General features: G+C 44.4%; 1 protein-coding gene across 1 annotated transcript in view; it reads right to left on the bottom strand.

Annotated features, from left to right (window-relative positions):
• Window positions 1-5,789: 5,789 nt before the first annotated feature.
• The window catches only part of LOC120025511 (netrin receptor UNC5D-like), a 109,131-nt gene continuing 101,000 nt past the window's right edge, over window positions 5,790-13,920 (bottom strand). The window contains exons 14-17 of the mRNA XM_038970079.1: window positions 10,529-10,678; window positions 8,127-8,291; window positions 7,454-7,632; window positions 5,790-6,036 (exon numbers count right to left, since the gene is read on the bottom strand). Of these exons, the coding sequence (XP_038826007.1) occupies window positions 5,790-6,036; window positions 7,454-7,632; window positions 8,127-8,291; window positions 10,529-10,678 (741 nt within the window). The remainder of the gene's footprint in view (window positions 6,037-7,453; window positions 7,633-8,126; window positions 8,292-10,528; window positions 10,679-13,920) is intronic.

Here is a 13,920-nt window from a genome sequence, read left to right as displayed (position 1 = left end):
GTGAAGTTATTAAAGTAATAACATTCCACCCATGAGGCAACTATGTAATTTGACTGCAGGAAAGGGCTTCTCTAATCTCAATCTAATTAATCTTAATCTAAATCTTTAGCAAAAAGGATAAATCAAATATATCTGTAGTTAATAAACCTGGGAAAGTTCTCAAATGAAATATCATTCTGTGCATAGAACATTAGTTTGAATGGGAATGTTCATTCTACTTATTCTATGAACTGTTGGGGATGTTTGTTGTTCTACTAATTCCGCTTTTATGAGCTGTGTGGGTTGTCCCTGTCCGAGTGCTGAGGCTTCTGGCATGATCAGACAGGGTGTAGCTAGCTGGCTGTGCACACAGTGCCATGGTAGACTGAGACCCTACACACACAATTAAATGGCTACACATGCCAGCATGTGAGGCTGCATAATTTGTCATGAAATTTGTCATGAAACTTCTTACCGCTGGCATGCATACATTAACAACATGAAGATGTCTGTATGTGCCAATTCAGTGGTTTCGAATGAGTAAAAATGGCCGGACAAAAATATAGGAAAAGCATATACCGCCAACTAGTGGTCGATTATACATACTGCACTCTATGGCACATATTGAGGAATAAGGAGATAACAATATTGGTTTGATAATGATACACAGACTTACCATCAACCACAGGAGGCTTCTGAGGGGACAACGGCTCATAATAATGGAAACCATGTGTTTGATGTATTTGATACCATTCCACCTATTCCGCTCCAGCCATTACCACGTGCCCATTCTCCCCAATTAAGATGCCACCAACCTCCTGTGCCATCAATTTAGGACTTGATTCAATCAGCATCGCCGAAGTTCAGCTCTATAGCGTGCTTGAAATTAAAGTACTGAACTTTGGCATTATGGATTGAATCCAAGGCCTGATATAGGAATCCAAGGCCTGTTATAGAACAGTGCACAGGACAGCCGACGATGCACCTCCGGTACTTGTACTTGTATACTTTTAGCCAGTAATTCTGAAAGTAGCGCTCACGTGCCAAAAATTGGTCCCGGAAAATTGCATACTACATCACAGACTGTATGTGCAGATATGTGCACCACGTCATTGCGCTCTCTCTCGTTTTGCTGTGTGTGCATTTTGCTAGCTGTCACTCGAATGGCAAGAGGGTGAAGGTCATAGGCTGAAACACAAATTGCTCGGGGGCTGGTCCACATGGGGAAGAATTTAGGGAAAATGGCGCAGCACAGCTCCGAGAAAACAGTCACTTTTAAACTAGGGATTTCGTGGCTAACTGAGGTAAAACAGTAATTCTGCTCATTAATTATGCATGTACAGTGCATTCGGAATGTCTTCAGACCCCTTCCCTTTTTCCACATTTTGTTACGTTACAGCCTTATTTTAAAATGGATTAAGTAAAAAAAATCCTCATCAATCTACACACAATACCTCATAATGACAAAGCAAAAACTGTTTCTTCGAAATGTTAGCAAATGTATTAAAAATAAAAAACATAAGTATTCAGACCCTTTGCTATGAGACTCGAAATTGAGCTCAGGTGCATCCTGTTTTCATTGATCATCCTTGAGATGTTCTTACAATTTAATTTGAGTCCACCTGTGGTAAATTGATTCAATTGGACATGATTTGGAAAGGCACATACCTGTCTATATAATATCCCACAGTTGACAGTGCATGTTAGAGCAAAAAGCAAGCCATGAGGTCGAAGGAAATGTCCGTAGAGCTCCGAGACAGGGATGTGTCGAGGCACAGATCTGGGGAAGGGTACCAAAACATTTCTGCAGCATTGAAGGTCCCCAAGAACACAGTGGACTCAATCATTCTTAAATGGAAGAAGTTTGGAACCACCAAGACCCCGAGAGCTGGCCGCCCAGCCAAACTAAACAATCGGGGGCAAGGGCCTTGGTCAGGGAGGTGACCAAGAACCTGATGGTCACTCTGACAGAGCTCCAGAGATCCTCTGAGGTGATGGAAGAACCTTCCAGAAGGACAACTATCTCTGCAGCACTCCACCAATCAGGCCTTTATGGTAGAGTGGCCAGACGGAATCCACTCCTCAGTAAAAGGCACATGACAGCCCGCTTGGAGTTTGTCAAAAGGCACCTAAAAGACTCTGACCATGAGAAACAAGATTCTCTGGTCTGATGAAACCAATATTGAACTCTTTGGCCTGAATGCCAAGCGTCACATCTGGAGGAAACCTGGCACCATTCCTATGGTGAAGCATTGTGATGGCAGCATCATACTGTCGGGATATTTTTCAGCAGCAGGGACTGGGAGCCTAGTCAGGATCGAGGGAAAGTACAGAGAGATCCTTGATGAAAACCTGCTCCAGAGCGCTCAGGACCTCAGACTGGGGCAAAGGTTCACCTTCCAACAGGACAACGTCCCTAAGCCCACAGCCAAGACAACGCAGGAGTGACTTCGGGACAAGTCTCTGAATATCTTTGAGTGGCCCAGCCAAAGCCCGGACCTGAAAATACCCAAGAAGACTCATACCCAAGAAGACTCCAGGCTGTAATCGGTGCCAAAGGTGCTTCAACAAAGTACTAAGTAAAGGGTCTGAATACTTATGTAAATGTGATATTTCAGTTTTTTCTAAAACCTGTTTTTGCTTTGTTATTATGGTGTATTATGTCTGGATTGATGAGGGGAAAAAACTATTTATTCAATTTTAGAAGAAGGCTGTAACATAACAAAATGTGGAAAAAGTCAAGGGGTCTGAATAATTTCTGAATGCGCTGTATGAACTACACATTGACACATCCAGCCCAAAGTGGGAGGTTTAAAAAATACATATTAGTCGCCAAAGTTCCGTAGCATATCTTTAAAGATGTTCGTGGAGATGGCGTTCACGGTAAACACTGCAAATGTTGGCTCAAGCCAAAAATGTGTTTAGATTGTTGATCAAATCCCAGCCTATAATAAAATCACATTTTCAGACCAAAGAAAACAAGGGAATTTCACTGCATATTTATTTCAAAACATGATAGAGTATATACATTTGCAAATCATGTTGAGGAAAAAATAGAACAAAAATCTGCTAAAATATACATCAAATAGTGATAAGCAGAATAATAATCATCGTACTATTCACCTGATTAACATAAACATTCCAAATGTAGAGCGTCGTAAAACAAAGCTAAGTAAATAAGATGTGATTATAGACAATGTATACAGAACTTTCATGGCTTAATTCATTAAATTAATGATAAATGCCCCTCACTGTATACATAATAATATTTTCAGGATAAAATCATTATTCAACTACTTTCAGTCGTTACTCTTTACTCTAAACAAAAATATAATAATTGTAGTATGAGAACTAAGTAGGATCTCTAAGATTTCAAAGGTATGTTTCTTCCTAGTAAGGAAAGGCGGATTATGTAAAAGCAGCTCAGAATAAAAGCGATACATTTTCGGATGAAAATCTCAGTATATCTCTGACAAATGGATATGGTTTTACTCAGTACTGTTTCTTTATTTTCTCCAAATGAATACAGCTCTAAAGACAGTAGCTTGCGAGATACATACATTACACACCAGGATAAACTCAAATACTAGCACTAGGCTGGATTCTCCAAAGGGACAAAGACAGATCTTCAAAGTCATGTCACACACACACACGCACGCACGCACGCACGCACGCACGCACACACACACACACACACTCTCACCTGCAGGTGTGCACACATCCATCCACACATACGCTCACACACACACTCGCCCTGTGTATAGATAGCTCTTTAAGATGATCACTGTAGTGACATCCGTCTGCATATTCAATTAGGCATACACCTCAGCACATTGGGGAACTGTGTGTGTGTGGGTGTGTGTGTGTGTGTGTGTGCACACATAGTGTATGTGTGTGTGTATGCATGTTTGCCCAGAGTGTGTGTCAGTTCATCATCTCCTAGCTGCAGCTCCTCCGATTGTGTTTGATGGGTTTAAATGCTATAACAAAGTGCGGGTCACCTCTGTCACATGCCTGGTGTGACCCACACTTTAGGTAGTGGAGACTGGAGAGTTTACTATAATTCGGTACTGGCATGTAAAAACACTGTCAATTCCATGAAACAACTGTATGGCAGTTTTGCACACTGTTCCTCAATTTAATTGTTGTATTATTTTGTGTGTGTGTGTGTGCGCGTGCGCGGGGGGGGGGGGGGGGGGGGGGTTGAGGATGAAAAATATTGGGTTTGCATTTTCTGTTAGTAGGCTAAGGGTTAGTTAGTTAGTTTATCTGATTTGGCCTACAGCACCACTGGAGCAAGAGTTTAAAGTGATAGGTCGGATTTTGGCAATGCCCTTTATCTACTTCCACAGAGTCAAATGAACTCGTGGATACCACTTTTATGTATCTGCGTTCAGTTTGAAGAAAGTTGCTAACTAGCATTAGTGCAATTGCTAACAAGCGTTAGCGCAACGGCTAGAAGTTTATGGGAACAGCTAGCATGCTATCGGTTCCTGTAGACTTCTAGTCATTGCGCTAACACTAGTTAGCATTGGCTCGCGAAACTACCTCCCTTCATAGTGGACATAGATATGTAAAAATGGTATCCACGAGTTCATCTAAATCTGGGGAAGTAGATGAACGGCTTCATTGCCAAAATCCCGAACTATCCCTTTAAGAGTTAGCAGCACACATAAATACTCTAATCACTTTAATTAATTTTCGGACCAATACATGTAGGTAAAAAAACATGCCAAATTGCCATTCTGCTTGTGTGTTGATCTTACCCATGTGACAGCGAGGGAAAAGTTTAGCCCATCCCTAACACATTCTCTTTCATTCATCTGCAGATATGCATTTCTTATTTACTCTCACTGCCCTAGTGTGTCACCAGAAGTTTTACAGTGACTTTCAGTAATATGACATATTGGCTACGTTCCAATATCCACACCAGCATACCACACTGAATGCATGCCCCAATACAATGCTTCATTCAAAGTAGAATGCATGCTCGTGTGGGTATTGGAACAGAGCCTAGGTGTGGGTAAACCAAATGTTTGTGACATCATATGACAGATGTCAACATCTGAATACTTTGAAAGAGTTCCTTGTTTCTCTCTGGTTCCACAGTAGGCCTATGCACTGAACACACCATCACTGTGCAGGGAAAAAAACAAGAAAAGAAAGAAAAGATATTATAAATATATAATAAACGACAACAACTTCACGTAACACGAAGCATTCTGGCTTCCCAGGGGAATGGCTAGAGGGACAGGACCTAATAGTCCAGGTTAGGAAGAGTGTTTCTTGTTGGTTTGTGGTTCAGTTGAGGTTTACTTTTTGACTAGTTTGTGGTTTAGTCCCTTGGTTAGTTAGTTCCTCTGTGTCTACCTAAACAACAATAGCTTCCCTCTTGACCAGGACCTCTAGAACCCCTATCTCTTGAACACTCCCTCTCCCTTACCACTGTCTCCTTTTCCACCCCTCGCCATTGGCCTGTGTTCCTCTCCTCTCAAACCCTTGTCCCTTGTCCCTGGGCCCCCTCAGCCCCTTTCCTCTCTCCCTTGTACCCTTCTTCTGTAGCACCCCTTGTTCCCCTGTCATCTTGTCCCTATTCCCCCTCCATTCAGCCTGGTGGTCTGACTTTAGTTACAGTAGTTAGTTATTTCCCCTTCAGTCCTTAGTCCTCTCTGATCTCAGGCCCAATCCTCCACTGGCTGGATTAGTCCACTGGAGTTCTCTGTATGTACTCCTCCTTGTTAGGGTCCATCCATTCATCCCAAGTCTTGTGGTCCTCTACTGGGGCTCCAGTTCGTCCGTTCCTCCCCTTGTTAGGTGAACTCAGTGTCCAGCTCCTCAGTGCTGCAGCCCAGGGTAGTGGTGGTCCTTGTGGTGGTCCCTGTGGTGGTCAGTGTGGTGGCCCTACTGGAGGTGGAGTGGGTGGAGGAGTGGACCTTGCCGATCTCCTCCAGGGCGCTGGCCAGAGAGTCCAGGTCCCCTGTGTCCTGGTGCTGGGCCTCCCACAGGCTGAGGATCACCGCTGATGGGCTCTCCTGACGTGCAAAGTAACACAGGTTCCTGGAGGGAGGGAGGGGGGGAGGGAGGGAGAGAGAGAGAGAGAGAGAAAGAAAGAGAGAGAGAGAGAGAGAAAGAGAGAGAGTGTTAATGTAGAATGCAGCTTGATGAGTAGTTAACCAGATGATTCAGGTATGCTTGTTCTGGAATAGATCCAATAAAAGGCACTGGCTGGGGTTACTCAGGAAGAGGTTTGGGAGACACTGGCCAAATAAGAGGATGATGAAAAGGAAGAAGGAAAGAAATACATGCATATTGCATATGGTTGAGATCATTATGCTGAATATCAAATTCAGCTTAAACTTCCTGCTATATCGCCACCAGATGTTGGTACAGCTCACATCCACCAGAGGGCACTGTTTCATGACAGTAGAGCTCGATCTCTCTCCCTCCCTTTTTGTCTCAGGTGTGGTGACAGACGTTTTCATTACATGCTGCTGGTGGCTTCCACTGGGTTGAAAATGCACCATAAATTCTTCTCCCATTCCAAAACGCCTCACGTTGTTTTCCGACAGTTTGCTGGACAATGATTTGATGCACATGGACATTCCTGGTCACACGGCTTATGTCACATTTTTATTCAGTAAACTTTGTTCTCCTTTTCCACACTCCTTATTGACTGTTTCTTCTTCTGCTGAAGGAATAGAGATCACCCATTACAGCTAAAATCTCCAACATCCGTGACAAATAACAGAGGGAAGGATGGAGGGTTGGGGGTTAGGGAAAATAGGATTTTGAATGGAACTGAATTGTGTGTCCCTACAAGGTTAGTTATACAAGACTGTGTGTGTGTGTGTGTGTGTGTGTGTGTGTGTGTGTGTGTGTGTGTGTGTGTGTGTGTGTGTGTGTGTGTGTGTGTGTGTGTGTGTGTGTACAGATCTATAATGAGATCAGCAGAGTGTGTCTGTGATCTGGTCACTGGTAGGGTTGCTTGGTGTTAGCAGACAAAGACTGGCACAGTGGTGAAGGCCCAGATAAAAAGCCAACCATTATGCAAATGACTAGGCACATCCATAGGGAGACTGGTAGAGTTGATGCAGTCAAGGTTGATCTTTTCTCTAATTTTGTAATTTCAAAATGAGTCATTTACAAATACATTGACCAAGGCAATAGAGCAACAAAATAGACTTGAGACACATTGCTGGACCTTGCAGTATCATTATTAATCCAGCTCAATAAAACTTATTAGAATCCCTGAATTAAACGGACTGAAATGGTGGCTGCTAGTCAAACATGATGAACATTGGAGGGGCCAATACAACATTCGGACTACAAATCAAGGATGGGGACCCAGGGTTTCTGGGTGTATAGTACAGCAGGGAGTGTGTATGTGTGTGTGTGTGTGTGTGTGTGTGTGTGTGTGTGTGTGTGTGTGTGTGTGTGTGTGTGTGTGTGCGTGCAAGTGCGTATGGTATCTCACCTGTCTATGTGGAGTTTCTGTGCAAGCAGCTGCCAGTCCTTGCCCTTGGCGTTGGCTGTGTCGAAGGTGGCACAAATCCTCTGGCGGATGGACAGGGGGATCTTGAAGGCCCTGGACCCTGTCAGCGACGTGGTGGTACAGTTCGACTGAGTGAAGAAGGGGACTACCTCCTTTTCACTCTGGAGGAAGAAACCATTGCAACATAAAAATTTGAGGTGTTAGAGTGACCATTTCTTTTCTACAGATAACATAAGATTATATGGCTTCAAAGAATTAACTCAATGCAATCTATATGTCAAGAGGCCCCTGCGAGCTTCATTAAGAAAAGCCCTTCAGTAAAATCAGGAGACATTCACTCTAATGAGAGAGCCTATTAGTATCACAGCATCAGCTCCATACAGGATTCACACACACACACACACACACACACACACACACACACACACACACACACACACACACACACACACACACACACACACACACACACACACACACACACACACACACACACACATGCACGCACACGCACAATTTTGCAGACGGACACGCACATGGACGCACTTGCACACACACAAACAACCCCCCCCCAACAAACACACTTCCTGCCATATACTGTATACACACAATTCCACACACACACTCTTCCTCCCACACACACTCCTCCCCTTACCTCGACCACAGAGGTGTAGACCTGGAGGATCTGCTCCTGACCTTTGACCTGACGCACACTGATCTTACAGGACAGCTGGGAGGAGGCGGGGCTGTAGCGCTCCAATGAGAAGGCACACTGCAGGGGCCGCTGGTTACTAGCCCACACCTGAGAGAACGAGAACTCCTAGAGGGAGAGAAAGAGAAGGGGGGAGAGAGAGAAGGGGGGAGAGAGAGCGAGTGAGATCAATACATGAAATAAACTATAGACCTAATCTAGCTCTGTGCCAGTATTCACAAAGAGTCTCAGGGTAGGAGTGCTGATATAGAATCCATGTTGCCTTTTAGATCATAATGAATAAGATTACATGAACAGAGGGGACCTGATCCAACATCAGCACTTCTACTCTGAGGCGCATTTTGAATACAGACCCTGGATGACAATATTTACTAAATACAATGCCTGAATGCCAGCTAATTGCATTGCCCCCTTTCCTCAATTTCACCTTTAATTATTAGTTCAGACCAGCTCAATGGTTTCTTTACCCACTCAACAAGCTCTGCTAATCAATGAAGGGAATACAATCAGCAGCCTCTTGGGGATGGGGTTGTCTACCCATGAGCAAACTGAATTGGAGATGGCCAGTCTGAAATGACTTGCCTAGTCAACATTCTGTCCTTAAAAGTCAATTCCGTTCCTATATACTGTGTGGTCATAGTTTTAATGACAAACAAACACAACTACGAATCAGACTCTCTTGGGATCCTTCAAGCAACATAATGATAGATAATGACATGAGAGCCTCCTATTGAGTACATCTTTAGGCTGCATCCTGAATGGCACCCTTTTACCTTTGTAGTGCACTACTTTTGACCAGGACCCATAAGGCTCTGGTCAAAAGTAGTCCACTGTGAAGGGAATAGACTACTATATGGGATGCAGACGTAGAGTACAGCTCTAGAATAATAATAGTAATGTATTAGATCTTAGATATACACACAGTTTATTAGGTACACCCATCTAGTACCGGGTCAGACCCCTGCCATTTGTCTCCAGAACAGCCTGAATTCTTCGGGCATGGAAACATAGTTCAACTGGTATCAAGGGACCTAATGTGTGCCAGGAAAACATTCTACACACCATTACACCACCTCCATCAGCCTGTACAGTTGACACCATGCAGGATGGGGCCATGGAGTCATGCTGCCAACGCCAAATCCTGACTCTGCCATCGGCATGACGCAGGATTCGTCGGACCAGGTTGGCAATGTTTTTCCACTCCTCAATTGTCCAGTGTTGGTGATCGTGTGCCCACTGGAGCCGCTTCTTCTTGTTTTTAACTGATAGGAATGGAACCTGGTGTGGTCGTCTGCTGCAATAGCCCATCCGGGTCAAGGACCAACGAGTTGTGATTCCGAGATGCCGTTCTGGACACCACTGTTGTACTGCGCCGTTATTTGCCTGTTTGTGGCCCGTCTGTTAGCTTGCACATTCTCCTTTGACCTCTCATCCATTAGATGTTTTCGCTCACAGGACTGCCGCTGACTGGATGTTTTTTGTTTGTTGCACCATTCTCGGTAAACCCTAGACACTGTCGTGAGTGAAAAGACCAGGGGGCCGACCATTTCTGAGATGGAACCGGTGCGCCTGGCACCGACGATCATACCACGCTCAAAGTCGCTTAGGTCACTTGTTTTGCCCATTTTAACATTCAGTCGAACAGTAACTGAATGCTTTATATAGCAAGCCACGGCCACACGACTCACTATCTGTACGATGAATCATTTTTGTGAACGGGGTGGTTTACCTAATAAACTGTTCACTGAGCTTCTACTCTTCCTGACCTTTGCCTGCCTCCCTCCCTCCCTCCCCCCTCTCTCTCCATCTCTTTCGCTCTCTTTCCATCTCTCTCTGCTCTAGGAGAGCTGGTTGATATTCTGGCTAATTCTGCTAATGGGATGTCACTGGAGGGCGTAAAATCACAGAGCAGCACAGTACATGCACCACGCACACCCCTAGGAAGATAAGGAAATGTGTGTCTCTGTGTGTGTGTGTGCCTAGAAGTCATAATTCATTTAGTTTTGTGTGTAAGTGTGTGTGTGGAAGAGATAGTTATTGTCCCCTGCCCTTGCCACAGTCTCTGCTCTTTGCTGTGACCCCAGAGTAAGATGACAGGATTGTTGATGGAGTAGAGGACTCTGATGAAGGGATGGTTGATGGAGGAGAGCACTGGTGAAGGGATGGTTGATGGAGGAGAAGACTCTGATGGAAGGGAGGTTTCTCAAATGATGGTGTTTTTACGCATGTATACACATACGCAACTGCCCCCCCCCCCCCCACCACACACCCCCATAACCCTACACCCACTCTCAACACACACAAACAATTCCCCTCCACACACACACATTCCACCCTCCCCTTACCTGGCAGGTGGTGAAAGGCTTGATGCTCCAGAGGAACTGGGGGATGTCCTGGATGGAGAGCTGCAGGCTGAAGGAGTTCCCCCTGAACAGCAGCGTCTTGGGCTCCTCCAGGAGACGACCGCCCCTCATCCGCTCCACTGATGCCACTTCCTGATAGGGGGAGAGGGGAGAACAGTGGTGAAGGAGGAGGAGGAGGAGGAGGAGGAGGAGGGAGGGAGGGAGGGAGGAGTGAGAGAGAGAGAGAGAGAGAGGCGTAGGTGTTGGGGGGAAGAGGGACAGTGGGGAAGGAGGTGGGAGGGAGAGAGCGAGAGAGAGTCGGAGAGAGAAGGGAGATGAGGAGTGGAGAGAAAGGTGAGATAAAAGTGTGAGAATTACGTGATTTTTTTGTGTGTTTACAGCATTTAAGTACAGTATACATAGATTACACAACATAGAAAACCAATATTACTCAGTCATTAATACAACCCCTCTCCTCTATCTGTATTGAATGAAGAACCAGTGCTCTGAACAACTACCTCCCCCCTGAAGATCTGAACAGCTCTAAACAGTTGAATTAAACAGCTCATGGGGAGATTAGGCATTCAGTTAGCCTCCTCTGCAAGAGAAAGCAAGTGGAAGAATTGCTTAAAATGCATTTTTTAACAACTAGAAATAATTCCATAATAATTTCACGCATAGAATGAAACCCCCCAAACACACAAACAAACAAATAAAGAATAAACAAAGCAAATCCTGGCAACAAAATGTCCAATGAATAAAATCAGGGAGCACAATACCCCTCAAATGCTGTTTCAGACACACACAGAGACAGAAATCAAGCCTGATCTTCCCGAATGGCGTTTGCTATTGATGAAAGGACTTAGGTGATTTCGCGCTTTTTGGGTTCTTGTCTGTGGGTATTGTTGCGCTTCTCTATGGAGACCGGGAGCATTAGTGTGTGTGTGTGTGAGTGTGTGTGTGTGTGTCTTTGTGTTTGTCTGTGTGTATGCATATATGTGTGTTTGGTTGTGTGTGTGCGTACGTGTGTAGGTACGTGTGTGTATATGTGTATGTGTGCGTACATGTGTGTGTGTCTGTGTGTTTGTATGTCTGCCGTCTCCATCACAAAAGGAAAGACGCGTGGAAATTGAAAAATTGTCCCTGATCGATTCTTTGCTCGGCATCGCAAGGGAAATAATTTGTCGTATGAAGTTCAAACAAAAACCACCAAAACTGGACAAATGAACAAATAAACATGGCAGAGTGACAGAGAGAGACGTAGAGAATTGGCTGGTGGGTTACCGTATGTAATTTCTCTCTATTTACCATGCAAGGCTGCCCTCTGACTGATGCGGACAGAACCAAAGCTGCTCTAGTGAGCCAAGCTCTGTCACATCACAACCTCTCTGGAGCATAACTCATAGCCTCAAAGCAACTGGCTGCTGTCAGAGGTGTGTGTGTGTGTGTGTGTGTGTGTGTGTGTGTGTGTGTGTGTGTGTGTGTGTGTGTGTGTGTGTGTGTGTGTGTGTGTGTGTGTGTGTGTGTGTGACTGCACTGCTCACAGGTGCATACCTAGTGGTTAATCTGTCGTTCTGCCCCTGAACAAGACAGTTAACCCACTGTTCCTAGGCCGTCATTGTAAATAAGAATTTGTTCTTAACTGACTTGCCTAGTTAAATAAAGGTTCATTAAAGAAAGAAAGAAAGAAATACCTCAGAGTGTGTGTTTTCTTTGTGAATGAGGCAAAAAGAGGATAATGGGTATGATTATGAGAGAGAATGTGAGTATGATAAATATTAGTTTGTGTTAAAAGGCCATAGCTACTCTTCATTGTATATCATTCATACATCACCTCTTCACAGAACTAAAAGAGAGAACCAATCTAGTACCGGGTCGGACCTCCATTTGCTTCCAGAACAGCCTGAATTCATCGGGCACGGAAACATAGTTCAACTGGTATCAAGGGATCTAACGTGTGCCAGGAAAACATTCCACACACCATTACACCACCTCCATCAGCCTGTACAGTTGATACCATGCAGGATGGGGCCATGGAGTCATGCTGCCAACGCCAAATCCTGACTCTGCCATCGGCATGACGCAACAGGAATCGGGATTCGTCAGACCAGGTGGGCAATGTTTTTCCACTCCTCAATTGTCCAGTGTTGGTGATCGTGTGCCCACTGGAGCCGCATCTCCTTGTTTTTAACTGATAGGAGTGGAACCTGGTGTGGTCGTCTGCTGCAATAGCCCATCCGGGTCAAGGACCAACGAGTTGTGATTCCGAGATGCCGTTCTGGACACCACTGTTGTACTGCGCCGTTATTTGCCTGTTTGTGGCCCGTCTGTTAGCTTGCACATTCTCCTTTGACCTCTCATCCATTAGATGTTTTCGCTCACAGGACTGCCGCTGACTGGATGTTTTTTGTTTGTTGCACCATTCTCGGTAAACCCCAGACACTGTCGTGAGTGAAAAGACCAGGAGGCCGGCCATTTCTGAGATGGAACCGTTGCGCCTGGCACCGACGATAATACCACGCTCAAAGTCGCTTAGGTATGTATTTTGTCCTGTAGTTCATTCAATGTAATTGGAGAATCCAGTGGGTTATGGTAGTCTTTAATAGTTGTTTCTAAGATTTGTAATCGATCATATATATGTTTTTGCTGTTTGTTCTTTGTTCTTTGTTATAGAGCCAGAAATATTGGAGATCTCTGTTTTGGATAGATAACTCTTTGTGTGGTTGTTTGTTTAGTGTGTTCCAATTTTCCCAGAAGTGGTTAGATTTTATGGATTTTTCAATTACATTGAGCTGATTTCTGACGTACTGTTCCTTCTTTTTCCGTAGTATATTTCTGTATTGTTTTCATGATTCATAGTGAAAGTATAGACACAGGTTTTCTGGGTCTCTATGTTTTTGGTTGGAATCGTTTCTCAATTTCTTTCTTAGGTTTTTGCATTCTTCATCAAACCATTTGTCATTGTTGTTAATTTTCTAAGGTTGTCTGCTTGAATTTTTTTTATTTGATAGGGAAGCTGAAAGGTCAAATGTATAGTTTTTCTACTGCCAAGATTACACCTTCTCTATTAGAGTGAAATGTTTTGTCCAGGAAATTGCCTAAAAGGGATTGAATCTCTCTCTTTCTCTCTCTCCCTCTTTCTCTCTCTCTTTCTTACACCCTCTAACTGCAATGTGAGTGTTCCCTTGCCCGGGCCGTCACACGGAATGCAATGCTAGAACACCTTTAATTAACACACTGCAAATATTCAGTTAAGCCCCAGAACGAAGGCAGGGGAGGAAACCTTGCAGTGTTGTCTCTTGTCTTTGTAATTAAAAGTCCCTCCTCGTCTCCTAATCATCCAGCAGCATCTCTCTTTCTCTCTCTGGCTGTGTGACTGGATTTGCTGATCTCTG

The sequence above is a fragment of the Salvelinus namaycush genome, chromosome 31 (assembly GCF_016432855.1).
Source record: "Salvelinus namaycush isolate Seneca chromosome 31, SaNama_1.0, whole genome shotgun sequence".
Classification (NCBI taxonomy): domain Eukaryota; kingdom Metazoa; phylum Chordata; class Actinopteri; order Salmoniformes; family Salmonidae; genus Salvelinus; species Salvelinus namaycush.
The sequence above is the reverse complement of the archived record's forward strand: the minus strand, read 5'-3'. Positions and strand labels throughout refer to the sequence as shown.